The 18,011-nt window shown below is 39.3% G+C and overlaps 1 protein-coding gene across 10 annotated transcripts in view; it reads right to left on the bottom strand.

The window, feature by feature from the left end:
- Positions 1–1,574: 1,574 nt before the first annotated feature.
- eif4g1a (eukaryotic translation initiation factor 4 gamma, 1a) overlaps positions 1,575–18,011 on the bottom strand; it is a 104,050-nt gene continuing 87,613 nt past the window's right edge. For all 10 annotated transcript variants that reach the window (XM_067995231.1, XM_067995233.1, XM_067995235.1 and 7 more), the window contains 12 exons: positions 17,835–17,940; positions 15,484–15,586; positions 14,476–14,804; positions 10,315–10,433; positions 9,583–9,755; positions 7,094–7,219; positions 5,374–5,455; positions 5,183–5,281; positions 4,460–4,603; positions 3,955–4,036; positions 3,704–3,847; positions 1,575–2,578 (listed from right to left, as the gene is read on the bottom strand). In XM_067995231.1, coding sequence (XP_067851332.1) covers positions 2,397–2,578; positions 3,704–3,847; positions 3,955–4,036; positions 4,460–4,603; positions 5,183–5,281; positions 5,374–5,455; positions 7,094–7,219; positions 9,583–9,755; positions 10,315–10,433; positions 14,476–14,804; positions 15,484–15,586; positions 17,835–17,940 — 1,689 coding nt within the window. In that variant the 3' untranslated portion in view covers positions 1,575–2,396. The remainder of the gene's footprint in view (positions 2,579–3,703; positions 3,848–3,954; positions 4,037–4,459; positions 4,604–5,182; positions 5,282–5,373; positions 5,456–7,093; positions 7,220–9,582; positions 9,756–10,314; positions 10,434–14,475; positions 14,805–15,483; positions 15,587–17,834; positions 17,941–18,011) is intronic.

The raw sequence follows: 18,011 nt of genomic DNA, 5'->3' as shown, positions 1-18,011 counted from the left end.
GGGAGGACTGGGAGAAGGGCCTGGAGTCAAGAGAGGAAAATAGGGAGGTAGAAGTAATGGGTTTGGGTCCAGAATAGCCAAAACGTGCACACGAATGGACACTTGATTACACGTTAACGGGGTAGGTTTGCGGATGCAAGAATAGAAAAGCATAGCAGTTTCAAACTTGTTAAAAAGGGCACTGAGAAGTCAGACTACCAGAAAACTACACTGGATGAAGAAATTCAGAGGCTTGATAAGTTGACATGAAAACTTGATGCTTTACAAATCAAACATGGAAAGAAGAATTAAACACAGTGAATTGTGCAGAAGAGGTTGTTTCGTTACAAGTTAATGCTTGTGACCTTTAATATATAATTGCAAATACAGTTATGTTTTGTTTGGGTATAATTTGGGACTGAAAGAAAAACACAAAATTGGAGTTATGTTACATGACTAGTTGACTAGATAAAGATATTAACTACACCTACTAAGATCATAGCTGTGTATGTATGAAAGCAACCAGTGAACCTATTAAAATGAAGTGAGTTAAATGACAAGAAACTAAAACCAGCTATCATGAATGGTGTTTGTAAGCCACTGCTGCTTGTTAGACTTCAGGTTCCATACTGAAACACCAAGATACTCAAACGTTAAGCAACAGCCCAGGGCATTGCTCAGACCCTCCTCTGAGTGGAATGGAGAAAACTCAAGGAGGAGTAACGATGTGTTTGATGCAATGCTAGTTTACATCCAACTGTACATGGAGGTTGAACAAAAACATTGAACCTTTGTCATTTAACATCCACATCGAAAACAAAGAATTTGGGGCATTGGTCTTTTAGAACTTCTACACCCAAACACACCATTTTTGGCTAAGAGTATGAATTCTACTGCTTCCTCAGACATTTTAAGCAACTTTCCTATGCTAAAGCAATTCATAGGTTGAGGCTCAATTTGCATTTACAGGCAATGTATTAGCAAGACTTATTGACTGAAGCTAGATGTTCACAAGCCTGTTTACATAAGCATTCCTCATTGGGAACTGTTTTGAGCAGAACTGAAACTGATCAGCAACAAACTAGAAGCAATGCAAGTAGAATCTTTCATTGATGTTTAGTCTGCTGGTAAATCAGTGGAAGATTGAGACAGCCACTTCAATGGCATAAGAGTGGCTGCAGACTCCCAAGCGGCTTTGTAACTGAAGCTAAAGGATGCCAATGCCTTTCTCTTAATTTTAACTAAAGCAGAACACTGCTTATCTAGTGCTACCTTTTCAAATAATTCCATGATCATACTGAGCTGATCCACCCATTAACAGACTTAAATCCAAAAAAGGGAAAATAAGTCCTGTTCCATGTTACAACCTTGGAAAATCAAAACATGTCACTTCTACCAACAGCATAAGGAGAGATACTGAAACCAATGCATGAATTAGGTGGTCTTGCGGACTCAGGATTATAGATCTCAAATGTCAGTTAAAAGGAGCAGATGCACCTATTTTTCCTGTTGCTTGTCTTGTACTTTACATGTAGTTGGAACAGTAAAGGTTTCTATCATGATGGAAAATATCTTGCTGAATTAAACACTAGAAATTTTTACATTGCAATATGTTCTTTATTTTCCAGTTTTGGACGTGAAAAGAGGCATTAATTTTTAATTAAATACTTAATAAAGCAAAAAGTATTTACACATTCATTTTAAACTGTAATCAATGAAGGATTCATTCTTGTTGATAATTACAAGCACCTTATGAACTCAGGAATTCTATAAATACAGGAGACACTGCTGCACTTTATCAAAGACAGCAGAAATAACATGGCATTACATTAGCAATATTGCAAAACATTTATTTACAGAACTGTCCTAAAACTGTTCTACATTAAGTAGAATCATCTAGGAACTGTACTGTTTTTACGTTTTGTCTAATTAAACTGTTAAACTCTTACTGATTTTTAAAATCCACTACAGGCTTGTTCAAGGCTTTTTATACAACTCATAGGCATAAGAACAGGAGTCAAGGGGACTGGGTGCCCCTCCCCCCAAAAAAATCTAGCATAGGGAAGCCAAGGTGATATATCCTGGGATCCCTAGATTTGTTTGCATCGTTGGTGATTTAACACCAACAAGGTATCCACCATTCTTTTTTAAAAATCAAAAATCCCCACCGCTTTCCTATGCCCATGACAACCACCTAATTTTAAGGACCATCTCAATAGCCCTAATTTTTTTCTAAATAGTTATATTTGTTAGACATGAACTGTTGATGTTAAAAAATAGATAAAACCTTGAAGTACCAAGGGTTTATTGAATAGACGTTCTCAGAACCGAGCACTTGATTGTGCAAAAACTCAAAGGACAGTTCTCATCTGCCTAATGCGATTCGCCGTGTGATTGACTTCGGTCAATAATGATTTCTAATTGCCTTCTGATTCTTCTTCAGCTTCTCTTAACCAAGTGAAGAAAGCGGTCACAGATTTCAAAGCTACTCCTTTTCCTTGTTGCTCAGCTGGGTCTTTACTGGACTCCCATATGTAAAAGGCTTCTTCAGATATAACATCCTCGTCATACAAAACATCAAAAAATGTCCTTAGTAAGTCTGCAAAAATATAGAAAATAAATGTCTAATTTTCAGTTTGAGCAGTACACAATATCTGATTAAGTATTGGCACAAAGAGCACATGTATCCAAAGGAACTGCAGCAAAGTACCATGTATTCAAGTTACCTGATATTCTGACTGATCTTAGCACAGGCTTCAGGCACACAGGTGATTTGCCTGAATGAGTATACAATGCCCATTCTTAATTGCACCCATGAACTATATTTTCATCTGTTCACTAAATTTAGCTAAAAAGTACCGGGCAACATCATTTAATTACTTTATTGCTAAAATTAGCAAAGAAAGGAAAATATGCTTCTGATTTGTCACTGAAAAAATTGTACAGAGACCCCAAACACCAAGAGCACAAACATCTACAGTAAACAGCTGCTTCAGGTTACAGAGTCAAAAAGAGCAATATGGGTAGACCAGGAAAGCCTTCTAGAAACAGTACCTATAATTCCTCAATTTCAATGAAATGCATAATAATTTTTGTTGACATCTGAAGGGCTTGTAACATTACCATCTTTTGCTGTACAAGTTCTATCCCTCAAAGTGACCTTTTAAACCTTTGCTCAAAGATATATGAAAGTGCAGGTGTCACTTTATGGTAGGAAACAGTTGGTGCACAAGGTTTGGGAGGAACAGATCTTCTAAGCTCTAGCAGCCAGTCAGGTAGAACCTGTGATATCAGTCACTAACACATGTTGCCTGGAATGGAGTTATTGTAAGTAACTAACAGGCATTCCTGCAATTACAAAAGCAGATTTATGACATAGGTACAAAAGTAGCTTAGATCTGATACTGACCTAACAGAACCAAATTTGAATGCATGTGGATTGTATTAGGATGCAGGTCCCCATGTAAAATTTATTGCACACCACGTTGCAAATCGCAAATGTGCTGCCATGAAATTTTGAAACTGATCAGGTGCTCACCCACAGGGATGGAAGGAAACCCAGAGGGGCCTGACATCCTGTTCTCTAACTACTGAGCAGATGCCCATAAAACTCTATTGATGGAAGTTTGCAATCTGGTTTTAAGACTCTTCTCAGAAATTGCATGGAGAAAGAAGATTGTAGAAGGTCAATCAAGAGTTACAAAACAAAGAATAATGTACTTACTTGGTGGCTGCTCTAATATGACCATCAAGGCCTGAAGGGCGTAGAGTGCTTGTAGTTCACGCTGGGGGTCAGAATTCAGGTATTTTGTTAGGACTTTTACTCTGATTTGGATTACTACTCCATCCACGCGAATAGGGCTTTCAACTAAAATGGAAAGGAGAGGGATGTAAGGAAGGAAAGAAAATGTTGACAAGTATCAGTGGATGTTTCTCCACAAATTAGATGTTAAAAATGAACAAAAATGTACTTACATACAACAGCAGAATGGCAAATAGATTTCATTAAGGCTCTAATGAACAGTGGTGAAACCATTTGCTTTTCATCAAGATTGGCCTGCAACAGAAAGATTTCACTTATAAAGTCAAAATGTTGATATACACTACATATTGTATATCCAACACATGCAACTATTTTGCATAATTATACATACTGCAATTATAAAACCCCAAAATGTAACTATATAATTGGTATTTACAATATTGAGCACTATAGATAATATGGATATTATTTGACTCAATGTGTAGCTTATGGAAAGCAATTGCACAGTTTACAATATCTAATTAAAATGTTAATATTCTGCATAATTCTGATAGCTTAAAATCATTAACGTCCTTGATTTTAACATTGCACAGATTTCTTAATTCATCTCCGTATTTTTTTCCCCTAATCAGAGTCTCACCACACAAATTCACTCCCCCCCACTCAATAAAACTGTTAACATTAAAACTAATTAAGATCATAATGTAATAAACTTACTTCAATCCAGTCAAATATTCTTTGGTTCTCAGCTTTCTCCTTAATCAGTTTATCAAACTGTTCACACAGTTCATCAAAAGACATTTCTTTTTTGCTTGGTGTTTCCTCGTGACTAGATTCATTTCCCAAAGTAAACTCTACTTTCTATTAAAGAAGGAGGAGACTGTTAAAAACTGAAAATAGCTACTTTATTCTAGTTATTGGTTGTTACCTGTAACATGGAGGCAATATTGAAAACAATTTACACTCTGTAAATTATCTAATCTAAATCATGTCACACATTAACCCCACTTTTGGCAAAAGAAATGGATTACTCAGGACCAATAATTGCAGAAGGTCTGTTCAATATTTAAAAGAGTCAATCTACACATGTCCATATTAAGGTGCAAATATATGTCAACTAACACTGAAATTATGAGTTCTTAGTACTAAGTAGCATGACTGGGTACACAAGAGAAACACATCAAAGATTCTCTCAAAATTGATTAAAGGGTCAGAAAAATTCGAGTGGAATACCAACCATCAGAAAATCAGATTTCCCAAACAAGCAACTAGTTCAGCAAGCAATAACAATGCACTTCTGTGTATAAGGAAATGTTGTTGGCTGCAACAATGATGGACCTACTGTCAACATTACATCACCCAAATTGCTGCATGTACCAAGTGTACTTCCTCCCCATCGGCTCAGATAGACCAGGCATAAATGATACAAATAGTAAATACCTTCTCAGTGACAAATTGGTTAAGGTTTTCTTCCTCAGGAAGGAATTCCTTCCAGCTCAGACCTCCCTCTCTCCATAAAGAACCTGCCTTCTTATGGCTCTGCAAGATTGATGGATATTAAAAATAATTCAATAGTATCTAGGATTAAACTTTAATAAATATCAATTCACATCCAGTAATCAAAAACTCACCATTCCTTTGCAAAGTAAACACAGAAGATCAGCAAGCAGAAGGCCAGCTTTCCCAATGGCGATGAGTGGCTTGGCCACTTCCCTGTCAGAAGAAAATTTATTTTTTATTAGCATCAATTTCACATAAAACATGCAAAATCTCAATTATTTAATTACCATATATCAACCTTGCTTTTTAATAAGTGACCCAATGAAGGATCTGACTGAGCATTTTTAAAGAGTACAGAGCATATCTGTACATTCAGAACCAAAGCATATTCAAAGTGAAACAGTAGGCCAATTTAAAGCACTTCCCATCCTTATCAGTCAGGTTGTTAGTAAGTTTTGCATTCCCAAAAAGATTGCAGTTTAATTTTTCCTAATTGAAGCCCAAGAATCAGAGCACCAAGGACGGTGTGACAGCTATACCCCTTGGTAGCAGTCCTTAGCTCAAGTTTCTTTCCTTGCATCATCAACAGCTTGCCCATTGCCTAAAGGACCTTATGCACTCCCACATGCAGCCAAACTCATCTTTACATCCAAGAAATGTAGACACCTGCTCATGTTAAGCCCTGCATTTATTTGACACAATTGGCTTTGAATGTATCAAACAGATGGTAAGGAATAAAGAGACTTGCATTCATGCAGCAAATTACTACACTTCTCTATTATCTCCAAAAATTTTACATTGAATTGTATGTCCGCAACTATTTTGTGCAAAGCAAGATCCCACAAACAGCAATGAGATGAATAATCAGCTACAGTGTTTTTTTGGTAATTGTGGTCGAGAGAGAAATGTTGGCCAGCAGAACATCCTGTTCTTCAGGTAGTGTCACGGGATCTTTAACATCCACCTGAACAGGAACCTCGATTTGAAGTCTCATCTGAATGGTGGCGGTTCTAACAGTTCAGCGCTGCACTGGAGCATCAGTTCAGATTGAGCTCGAAATCCCAACAGGAGATTTGAACCCACAACTTTCTAACCCAGAGTTCTACTGAGTCAAGCTGACACAGTTAAAGGATAACAGAAACTGCTGGCCCAGTACTCATGACACCATCATATTCTCCTACTGTGAGCCTTTAATTATTCTGAAATAGAATAACCGCTCAGCTCGGATTTGCAAAAAAAATACAAATGATCCCAGGAGCTTCTCACTAAACTTGGAACTACTCAGTCAGAAATTGACAGTCATCTTGGTTCAGTGGTAGCACTCTCACCTGAGTCAGGTCATAGGTTTAAGCCCCACTTCAGGACACAAAATCTATCCCAAATACTCCAGTGAGGTGTTGCATTACTGGAGGTGCTATCTTTCAGATGTGATGATAAACCAAGTGTGCCTGTTTGGATGGATGTGAAAGATCCCACGACAGTATTCGACGAGTAACAAGGAAGTTAGTGGTGCCCTGCCTAATATTTATCCCACCCCACCATCACCAAAACAGATTAACTCATCACTCAATTCACTGCTGCTTGTGAGGCATTGGTGTGCATATTTGCAGTCATGCTTGCCTACGTAACAGTGGCTACATTTCAAAATTAATTCACTGGCTGTCAAGTGCGCTTTGTAATGTCCTAAGGGCTTGAAAGGCTATTTTAAAATGCAAATTCATTCCATCACTAGCTCAATGATTTTATATAATTGATACTCATTTATATTTACAATGATTCTATTTATGCCATGTTAGCGCAGTTTTCATTTTTTAAACCAGCTGCTGCTAACATTATCTGTTGAAACGTTACCTGAAAAGCTCTCCCATTGGTATGCCTCCATCAAGTAGCATGTGAACAATTAGTTCAGCAAGATATTGCCATATATGTGGGATATCAATCTCCATATCTTCAGCTATTTCAAGGATTTCATGTAGTCTGTGGTACACAAGTAAAATAGACAAATGCTATTAATTACAAACTATTTACTCTCAATATAAACATAGAAAATAGGAGCAATAGTAGGCCATTTGGCCCTTCAGGCCTGCTCGGCCATTCAAAATGATCATGGCTGAGCGTCTAACTCAGTACCCTGGTTCCCACTTTTTCCCCATATCCCTTGATCCCTTTAGCATTAAGAAATATATCTAATGATTTGGCCTCCACTGCCTTCTGTGGTGGAGAATTCCACAGGTTCACCACCCTCTGAGTAAAGAAATTTCTCCTCATCTTGGTTCTAAATGGCATACTCCATATCCTGAGACTGTGACCCCTGGTTCTGGACTCCCCAGCCATCGGGAACATCCTCCCTGCATCTGGTCTGTCTCGTCCTGTTAGAATTTTATATGTTTCGATGAGATCACCTCTCATTTTTCTAAACTCTAGTGAATATAGGCCTAGTCGACCCAATCTCTCCTCATATGTCAGTCCTGCCATCCCTTCGTTGCACTCCCTCCATGGCAAGGACATCCTCCCTCAGATAAGGAGACCAAAACTGCACACAATACTCCAGATGTGGTCTCACCAAGGACCTGTATAACTGCAGTAAGACATCCCTGCTCCTATACTCAAATCCTCTTGAAATAAAGGCCAACATACCATTCGCCTTCCTAACTGCTTGCTGCACCTGAATGCTCACTTTTAGCGACTGGTGTACAAGGACACCCAGGTCTCGTTGCACCTCCCCTTTTCCCAATCTATCACCATTCAGATAATAATCTGCCTTTCTGTTCTTACAACCAAAGTGGATAACCTCACATTTATCCACGTTATACTGCATCTGCCATGTTCTTGCCCACTCACCCAACTTGTCTAAATCACATTGGAGCCTCTCTGCATCCTCCTCACAGCTCACATTCCACCCCAGCTGTGTCATCTGCAAGCTTGGAAATGTTACATTTAGTTCCCTCATCCAAATCATTGATACATATTGTGAATAGCTGGGGCCCAAGCACTGATCCCTGCGGTACCCCACTAGTCACTGCCTGCCACCCAGAAAAAGACCCGTTTATTCCTACTCTCTGTTTCCTGTCTGTCGACCAATTCTCAATCCATGCCAGTATATTCCCCCCCAATCCCACGTGCTTTAATTTTGCACACTAACCTCTTGTGTGGGACCTTATCAAAAGCCTTCTGAAAATCCAAATACACCACATCCACTGGTTCTCCCCTATCTATTCTACTAGTTACATCCTCAAAAAACTCCAGTGGATTTGTTAAGCATGATTTCACTTTCATAAACCCTTGCTGACTTTGTCCAATCTCATTAATGCCCTCCCCTCCAAGTGTTCTGTTATCACATCTTTTATAATAGACTCTAGCATTTTCCCCACTACTGATGTTAGGCTAACTGGTCTGTAATTCCGTTTTTTCTCTCCCTCCTTTTTTAAATAGTGGGGTTACATTTGCCACCCTCCAATCTGTAGGAACTGTTCCAAAGTCTACAGAATTTTGGAAGATGATCACCAATGCATCCACTATTTCCAGGGCCACTTCCTTTAGTACTCTGGGATGCAGATTATCAGGCCCTGGGGATCTGTCAGCCTTTAGCCCCATTAATTTCCCTAGCACTTTTTTTTTACTAATACTGGTTTCCTTCAGTTCCTCCCTCTCACTACACCCTTGGTTCCCTAACATTTCTGGGAGGTTATTTGTGTCCTCCTTTGTGAAGAACAAAACCAAAGACTCAAAAAAATGTTTGTAAAGAAAGAGGGAGAAATTAAGAATTTGGGAATATTCTTTAACCGACAGTCTCAAAAGTTAAGGATTTAATATTTTTTAAAATGAGGGACATTTACAGTTACTGTACAAGCACAAACATTTTAGGTCAAATTTCTGTAACAGTACAAAGTAAATATGAATCTGTGTAAGGATTGGTAGTCTAATATTAACATACCATACCAGTCTACCAATCTTGTAGATCCAACACTTCACGTAGGCATTAATTCCACATACTTCTTTCAAGTCCAAATTAATTCAAATTCAAAAATTCCAGACATCAGCCACATTTGGCAACGTATAGTTATGGGACAAAAAATGCGAACAGTTTCAAAAGTAATGTAATTGATGTCTACTTAATGGTCATTGCATGAAAATCTGAAGGTTATCACTGGTCCTTTATGAAAATAGAAAGTGATGTATATAGTTGGTACAGGCACAGTGTAAACTGGCAATAAAAAACTGCACACTTTAGTGTCACAGATCTAAAAGTTCAATGATCTCATTAACCATAATTTTTGTTAAAAGGAAAACTAGATATTGAAAATGATTACATTAGTAAGTTAATAAAGCCCAATACTTACCCTTTGCAATACTGTTCCTTTGATAGAGTCCCAGCTTTTACAAGCTGATACAACAGCATACCCATATGTTCTCTTGCTATTGCACTTCTCTCCAAAGTTGACTCAACACCACTTCGAACAAAGATATGCAATGTCTTAGGTGACTCAAGCTCCTGTACACACTGCAATGCTTCCTAAAGAAAATGAAATCAGCTTTCAATTTCCTTTCAGAAATTCCACATTAAGCAACATTATTGTTTTAGAAATATGCCCAATGATAAACTTCACAACTCCTATGGTTGGTCAGAGAATGTGCTGTTTTATAATTACATGTAAAACCAAATATATTATCCTGTAGCTAAAGCATGGTCATGTCCCCCTATAGGGCTAAAGGTTAATTTAGATCAAGTAAACAGTGGGAGAGTTCATAGACCAATTAGGAGGCTGCAGACATTGTGGCGCTGGTATTTTCTGTAGCAGCAGTTAGTCTGCAAATTCCCAATGACTTCCTTGATTTCATTACATTTTTTGCCACCACCCCCTCCCCACAAACGTGACAAAAACAGCTATATTGCTCTGGCTGCTGAGGAGTCTGCCTTGTAATATAAACAGGGCAGTTTTCTATAGCACTGAAAACCTAAGCTAGTTTTCAAGAAACCAGTTCTGCAACATAAAACATCACAGCCCTCTAAGCAAAATCCATATTTTGTTCACACATACTAAAATAATTAACAAGCTTTACTTTGTGCCTACCTTCATGTCATTGATATGCAAATATTCCTCAATGATGGCCTTGGATTTCTTTTCAAACTCTGCCTCAGAGAGGACAGGTTTATCAGATGTCACAGGTACAGAGACAGGCTCAATCTTAACTGGTAAATTGAATAGAAAAGGTTTTTAAACACATTTAGCTGAAATATTGCAGCTTTTCCACATTTCAGATGACTACAATGTTTAATTTCCAGGGCACATCATCATCTACTGCTTGTCTTGGTGTTCCCCATCACAAGTTCCTTCTGCCTCCTGATCAGCGTTCATTTATTGACCTGTACCCTATAAAGCACGCAACAGCTTTATGCATGTGTGAAGCAGTATAGAAATGCAAGTTGCTGCTATTAATAAACCAGGAATACTCCCAAGTAACCTGCTGGAAACCATGCTTTCAAATTTCATCCATAATTCAATGGTCATCTTACGTTGATCTCGAGCATTGACATGCATACACCCAGCATACTGTTTTATTCTGCAGTATTAGTGCCTGAGTGAGTGGAACAGCTGACTCTTGCAGTTGACTACAATGCCAGGAGATCACAGTTAAGATATAGAACACAGCTAATTGAAATGTCAGGAAATAGCAGAAATAATCACCCGCAAGATAATATCATTACTTACCTTATAAGATCAACATTCTACTACCTCACACCCAATCTTGAGATTCACCAAAAACAATTTTTTTTAAAGCTCAGGTATCATTGGGACCACCCCACCCGACCCTGTATAGAGACCCAAGATTAGTGAAATAGCTCATTCTTTTTGACTTGCATTATTCTAAGAATTACTTCTTTTCAAAATTCTCTAACCATAAAACAGTAACTTAGTTCAGCTTTGAGGGGATGGTTGGGAAAGATCTTGGTCCATGAGGGATTGCACTATTTAAAGAATGGTATAAGGTAGGTAATCCTAGCTTCATTGTTGAGGCAACCCTCACACCTTGGAACCCATATTAATGTACTGCCCCATCTTAGGAAGAGGGAGGCCCTAACTGAGATGACCCAATTCCTGCCGCCAAAACAGATGTCAAAAACATGATCATCGATGTTTGGTGATTGAGTGGGGGTATTCCACACAGCTGCCTTAAAGACATGCAACAGAAGCCTAAGCAGCTCAAGTAGTAACCGTGGAACAAATAAAATGGCACTTAACTGGTATCTTTAGGACACTTCGTCATTGATTAGCATAATGGAAAATACACTCCATTAGCCACTTAAGTGTAAACTGCTTTGTTTGATGCACTCAATGTTTTCTTTCCATCTGTCAAATAACTGCTGGGACTTCCTGAAGTCCTGTGAACATAACTAAGCATCCATGCAAATCTGCAGTGAACCCAACAATCCTCATCCAATTGACAAAGAGGCATCTTCTAACCACAACGTAAACGTTCTTGAGGGAAAAGCTCAAGTCCAAATACTACATTATCCTCACGGAAATTTAAATTTGGGCAGATCCACAACCAAAGCCAGCAGCTCACTAACACAGAGGGCTGAAACTAATGCCACAAAAGAGATTTGAATGGTGTGCCCAAAACTTAAAAGACCAACATTGCATTCCCAGTAGGATCTAAGAAATCTATTTGGATGCAACTTCCATATAGCTTGCATAAAACAGAGAACCTATTGGATCTGATGCCAATGGTGCGTGGAAGGCCAAGATAAACATAAACATAATTTAATAGGACAAAGCCAGCATGGCTTTATGAAGGGGAAGTCATGTCTGACAAATTTGCTTGAGTTCTTTTGAGGACATAACGTACAGGGTGGATAAAGGGGAACCAGTGGACGTAATGTATTTAGACTTCCAGAAGGCATTCGACAAGGTGCCACATAAAAGATTATTGCTCAAGATAAAGAATCACTGGATTGGGGGTAATATTCTGGCATGGGTGGAGGATTGGTTATCTAACAGGAAGCAGAGAGTTGGGGTAAATGGTTCATTCACGGACTGGCAACCAGTAGCCAGTGGTGTTCCGCAGGGGTCGGTGCTGGGTCCCCAACTCTTTACAATCTATATTAACGATTTGGAGGAAGGGACCGAGTGTAACATATCCAAGTTTGCAGATGATACAAAGATGGGAGGGAAAGTAGAGAGTGAGGAGGACATAAAAAACCTACAAGGGGATATAGACAGGCTGGGTGAATGGGCGGAGATTTGGCAGATGCAATACAATATTGGAAAATGTGAGGTTATGCACTTTGGCAGGAAAAATCAGAGAGCAAGTTATTATCTTAATGGTGAGAAACTGGAAAGTACTGCAGTACAAAGGGATCTGGGAGTCCTAGTGCAAGAAAATCAAAAAGTTAGTATGCAGGTGCAGCCAGTGATCAAGAAGGCCAACGGAATGTTGGCTTTTATTGCTAGGGGGATAGAATATAAAAACAGGGAGGTATTGCTGGAGTTATACAAGTTATACACTGGTTAGGCCACAGCTGGAGTACTGTGTGCAGTTCTGGTCGCCACACTACAGGAAGGATGTGATCGCTTTGGAGAGGGTGCAGAGGAGATTCACCAGGATGTTACCAGGGCTGGAGCGCTTCAGCTATGAAGAGAGACTGGGAAGATTGGGTTTGTTTTCCTTGGAGCAGAGGAGGCTGAGGGGGGACATGATTGAGGTGTACAAAATTATGAGGGGCACAGATAGGATGGATACTAAGGAGCTTTTTCCCTTCGTTGAGGGTTCTATAACAAGGGGACATAGATTCAAGATAAAAGGCGGGAGGTTTAGAGGGGATTTGAGAAAGAACTTTTTCACCCAGAGGGTGGTTGGAGTCTGGAACTCACTGCCTGAAAGTGTTGTGGAGGCAGGAAACCTCACAACATTCAAGAAGTATTTGGATGAGCATTTGAAATGCCATAGCATACAAGGCTACGGACCAAATGCTGGAATATGGGATTAGATTAGACAGGGCTTGATGGCCGGCGCGGACACGATGGGCCGAAGGGCCTCTATCCGTGCTGTATAACTCTATGATTCTATGTATTGGTGAGACCGCACCTGGAATACTGCATACAGTTTTGGTGTCCATACTTAAGAAAAGACATACTTGCTCTCGAGGCAGTACAAAGAAGGTTCACTCGGTTAATCCCGGGGATGAGGGGGCGGACATATGAGGAGAGGTTGAGTAGATTGAGACTCTACTCATTGGAGTTCAGAAGAATGAGAGGCGATCTTATTGAAACATATAAGATTGTGAAGGGGCTTGATCGGGTGGATGCGGTAAGGATGTTCCCAAGGATGGGTGAAACTAGAACTAGGGGGCATAATCTTAGAATAAGGGGCTGCTCTTTCGAAACTGAGATGAGGAGAAACTTCTTCACTCAGAGGGTAGTAGGTCTGTGGAATTTGCTGCCCCAGGAAGCTGTGGAAGCTACATCATTAAATAAATTTAAAACAGAAATAGCCAGTTTCCTAGAAGTAAAGGGAATTAGGGGTTACGGGGAGCGGGCAGGAAATTGGACATGAATTTAAATTTGAGGTTAGGATCAGATCAGCCATGATCTTATTGAATGGCGGAGCAGGTTCGAGGGGCCGATTGGCCTACTCCTGCTCCTATTTCTTATGTTCTTATGATACAACAGATTGGTTTAAATCCACAATCAGGGAACAGCGATTCCAATAATCCACGCATAGATCGTACAAAAAGAGTTGAATCTGAGGAAAGATTAATCAGGACTGTGCATAACTGACAGGAATTGCATGAGTACGGCAAAAGGAATGTGCGGGCTAAATACACCATGAACTAAGGAGGTCAAAAAAATGGGTGGGCCCAAAAGTGCAGTGACCATGCAAGTAGTTTATCCTTCGCATTTAGTCATTTACATTACAGGTGGCTTCTGTCAATCTTATTGCCATTAGAAGCAACCCCAAGAGGTACATAGCTCAAAACACAATCGGAGCAGAATCCTGTAGAGGACCAAGTAGTCCTTTATTAACAGGACATGGCTAAACATCTGCACATGACTTTGAAAAACCGTAACTGTATAAAATAGAAGCCTGTTTTTATAGTATCCCTGAATTAACGTATTGTGCATTAAATAAACACAAAATACAGCCTATACTTTCAGAATTTAGCTTGCACAGGCCAAGAATGGCAACATCCTTTTTGTTATGAACTCCAAAAATGCAGTCAGGTAACTTACCAGGCTCTTTACTTCGATCTCTTGCATGTCCTCGATCTCTTTCTTCTGTCATGCTGGCTACACGTCTGACTGGTTCTTGAGAGCTTCGTCGTTCCCTTTCCCTGCTTCGGTCATCTACTTCTTTGCTGTAGCTTCTCTTAGTAAGTGGAGGTCTGTTGCGATCACTTCTCTCAGATTTCTCAACACGATCACTTTTGTCACTCTTTTCACTTCGATCACTCCTTTCAAACCGATCACTCCTCTCATTTTTGTCAGAACGTTCATTTCTTTCAAATCGGTCTCCTCGCTCACGATCACCCTTCTCACTTCTATCTCGACTTGAACTACTCCTGTTGCCCCAAATAATCAATATTAGAGAATTGTTGTAACTCAAATTACACACGGCTTTTAGTTTTTGGCAGATTTGCTTGTAAAATTGATTAGTAGGGTTTATCTCCCCACAAAAAAAGCATCATTTTACCATTTATCCAGATATAGCCTGGGTTCTCCTTAGCTAAGCATTAGCCACATAACCATGCAGCAATTTTTCCAATATAGGACTGACTTTAACACAATTTTTTTTTTATAGCTGCAGATTTCTAATTTTGTAGTAACTGAAATAGCCAGACGTGACAGCTCCATCCTTCATATCTGCCCGGGAAATCTATGTAAGTACCTCAAAATGTTTACTTCCATTCTTAAAGTACTGTTTTGTATCTGGTGTGACATTCAATATGCTGGTACAGTGTCATTGTAAAAGCAGTAATACAAAGTGCTTCAGCATCACTTTTTAAAGACACATTTTCCGCAAAAGTGAATATATTCCTTATTTTTCCCAAATGATTAATTAAATGATCAATTCCAGTCATATAGTAAGCAATTCCAACAAGGTTGCAATAATTTTAGAAATATTAAATTTGCATTTCTATTCTTGTGTACAGTGTAGTTGAATACAAACAGCTCAACATTCTAAATATTTATGTACCAGATTTAAAGGCTAAACCGCCAGTACTAATTTCACCAACTTGCCTGGGCACAACCCTTCGCGCATCAAAATTATCTGTGGATGAAGACTGTTGCAGAGCTGAAAATCTATTCACTGTGGCTGTGGTTGGCCTTCCTGAATCCACACCTAGGTACACAAATATGAAATAACTATTCATGCCTGCAGTCAACAACATTCATAAACCAATATAGTTAAGAGTCTTGGTTAGACCCCATTTGGAGAACTTCAGTTTTGGGCACCGCATCTCATGAAGGATATACTGACATTGGCGGGGGTATAGCTCAGATTCACCAGAACGATACCAGGGCCTAAAGGGTTAATTTATGAGGATAGGTTGCATAACTTGGCTTGTATCTCCTGGAGTTTAGAAGGCTGAGAGGTGATCTAATTGAGGTGTTTAAAATTACAAAGATTTGACAGAGTAGATACAGAGAAGCTATTGCCTTTGGTGGGGGAATCAAGAACAAGGGGGCATAACCTTAAAATTGCTAGGCCGTTCAGGAGTAAAATCAGGAAGCAGGTTTTCATACAAAGGGTAATAGAAATTTGGAATTCTCTCCCACAAAAGGCTACAGGCAATTGAAATTTTCAAGACTGAGATTTTTTTTATTAGGCAGGGGTTTCAAGGGATATGCATCAAAGGCAGGTAAATGGAATTGAGGTACAGATCAGCCATAATTCATCTGAATAGCACAACAGGCTCGAGGGGCTAAATGGCCTATTCCTGTTCCAAACAATGTGACAGAAATCTTCAAATCTTCCTGGCTTCAAATCATCCACCGCCCTCTGAAAATTTTACACCACAGTCTAGTTAAGAAGTCACGGTGCTTATTGTGCAGCATTCAGTTTACCACACCTATAACTGGTAATAGGTCTACAAATGTAAAAAGTGAAAAAACAACTAAGCAGTAAGTTAATATGGCAAACTCCTCAATTTGCTCACCCTCTTTGAAAGTTGTGGTAAATGTGCAAGTATCACCAGGACATTTGACTATGGGGCATTTCAGCCACATCCTTTTGTCCTCACCCAACATCTACAAGCACTTTCCACTATTGGGGCCCTGGGTTAGCACAGACCATGTAGCAAACCAGGGACAGTCTGGTCTGTACAGCTTAGTGTTAACCAAAGTGTCAGCCAGAGAACTCCTTTTCAAAAGGCTCAGTTCTGGCCTCTATTATAAAAAGGATATGGAGGGACTGGAGAAGGTGCAAAAAAGATTTACAAGGATGGTACCAGAATTGAGAGATTATACCTGTCAAGGAAGATTAAACAGGCTTTGGCTCTTTTCTTTAGAAAAGACTGAGGCAGCGACCTGTTAGAGGTTTCCAAGATTATGAATGGGTTTGATAGGGTAGATGTAGAGAAGACGTTTTCCACTTGTGGAGACACCAAAACAAGGGGCCATAAATATAAGATAACTAATAAATCAAATAGGGAATTCAGGAGAAACTTCTTTACCCAGGAGTGGTTAGAATGTGGAACTCACTATCACAAAGAACAGGTGAATAGCATAGATGCATTTAGGTGGAAGCTAGACAAACACACGAAGGAGAAAGGAATAGAAGGACATGTTGATACGGTTAGAAGTAGGGATGCAGAAGACTTGTGTGGAAAATAAACACCGGCATAGACCAGTTGGGCTGAATGGCACACATTCTATGCAACATTTCTCAGCTCCAAAACGACTATGGGAGTAAGGAGGCAAGTTGAAAGTTTTAAAACTTACTTTAAAAAATAATTTAAGATAATTGGCAAAAAAGAGCCAGAGGTGAGATGAGGCGAAGCATGAAACGGCAGTGGAAGCAGATTAATTAGTAACTTTCAGAAGGGAATTGGATAAATACTTTGAAAGGAAAAAACATGCAGGGCTATGGGGAAAGAGCAGGGAGTGGGACTAATTGGATAGCTCTTTCAAAGAGCTGGCACAGGCATGAAGAGCCGAATGGCCTCCTTCCGTGCTGCAAGATGAAGAGCTGCAATCCAGACTCCAGGGAGCGGACTGTACAGTTGTAAGATTCTATGAAAAAAAGTTAGAGTATGTTAAAACAAATTAAAATCAAAACCAGAATGAAAAAGAGGTGGCAGGAAAGAAATGTTTAAATTTCACTTTTGTAAAATTGCCTTTTAAATGTTTAATTTAGTACATTAGGGTTAATATTGGTGACAAACCTATTCTTAATGGTCAAGAAGTTTTATTACTGGAATATCAGTGAGGTTTTAACAAGACTACAGTGTACAATCTGAAAATGTCATTCAAGGAGACAGATGTTCCCTGAACCTGCCAACAATTTAGCCATTAATGAAATAGTCAGTTGAATCTGTTTCTATGTTGGCCAAGGACGACTTACAATGTTGTATCCTGTGAGAAATTACCTGCATCATTAGGTTTGCTTCCAGATCCACCGCTGCTTCCTTTAACCCAGCCGCCAAGTCGACCTGCTGGTGCCAGCACTTGATTGTTGAAATCCATGGCCCCAGGCTATTTAAAAAATTTTGGGGGAAATTCAAGTAACTGAATACATATTACTTACATTTAATATATGAAATACA

The sequence above is a fragment of the Heptranchias perlo genome, chromosome 13 (genome assembly GCF_035084215.1).
Source record: "Heptranchias perlo isolate sHepPer1 chromosome 13, sHepPer1.hap1, whole genome shotgun sequence".
In the NCBI taxonomy this organism is placed as follows: domain Eukaryota; kingdom Metazoa; phylum Chordata; class Chondrichthyes; order Hexanchiformes; family Hexanchidae; genus Heptranchias; species Heptranchias perlo.
This window is presented reverse-complemented; position numbering and strand designations above follow the sequence as displayed.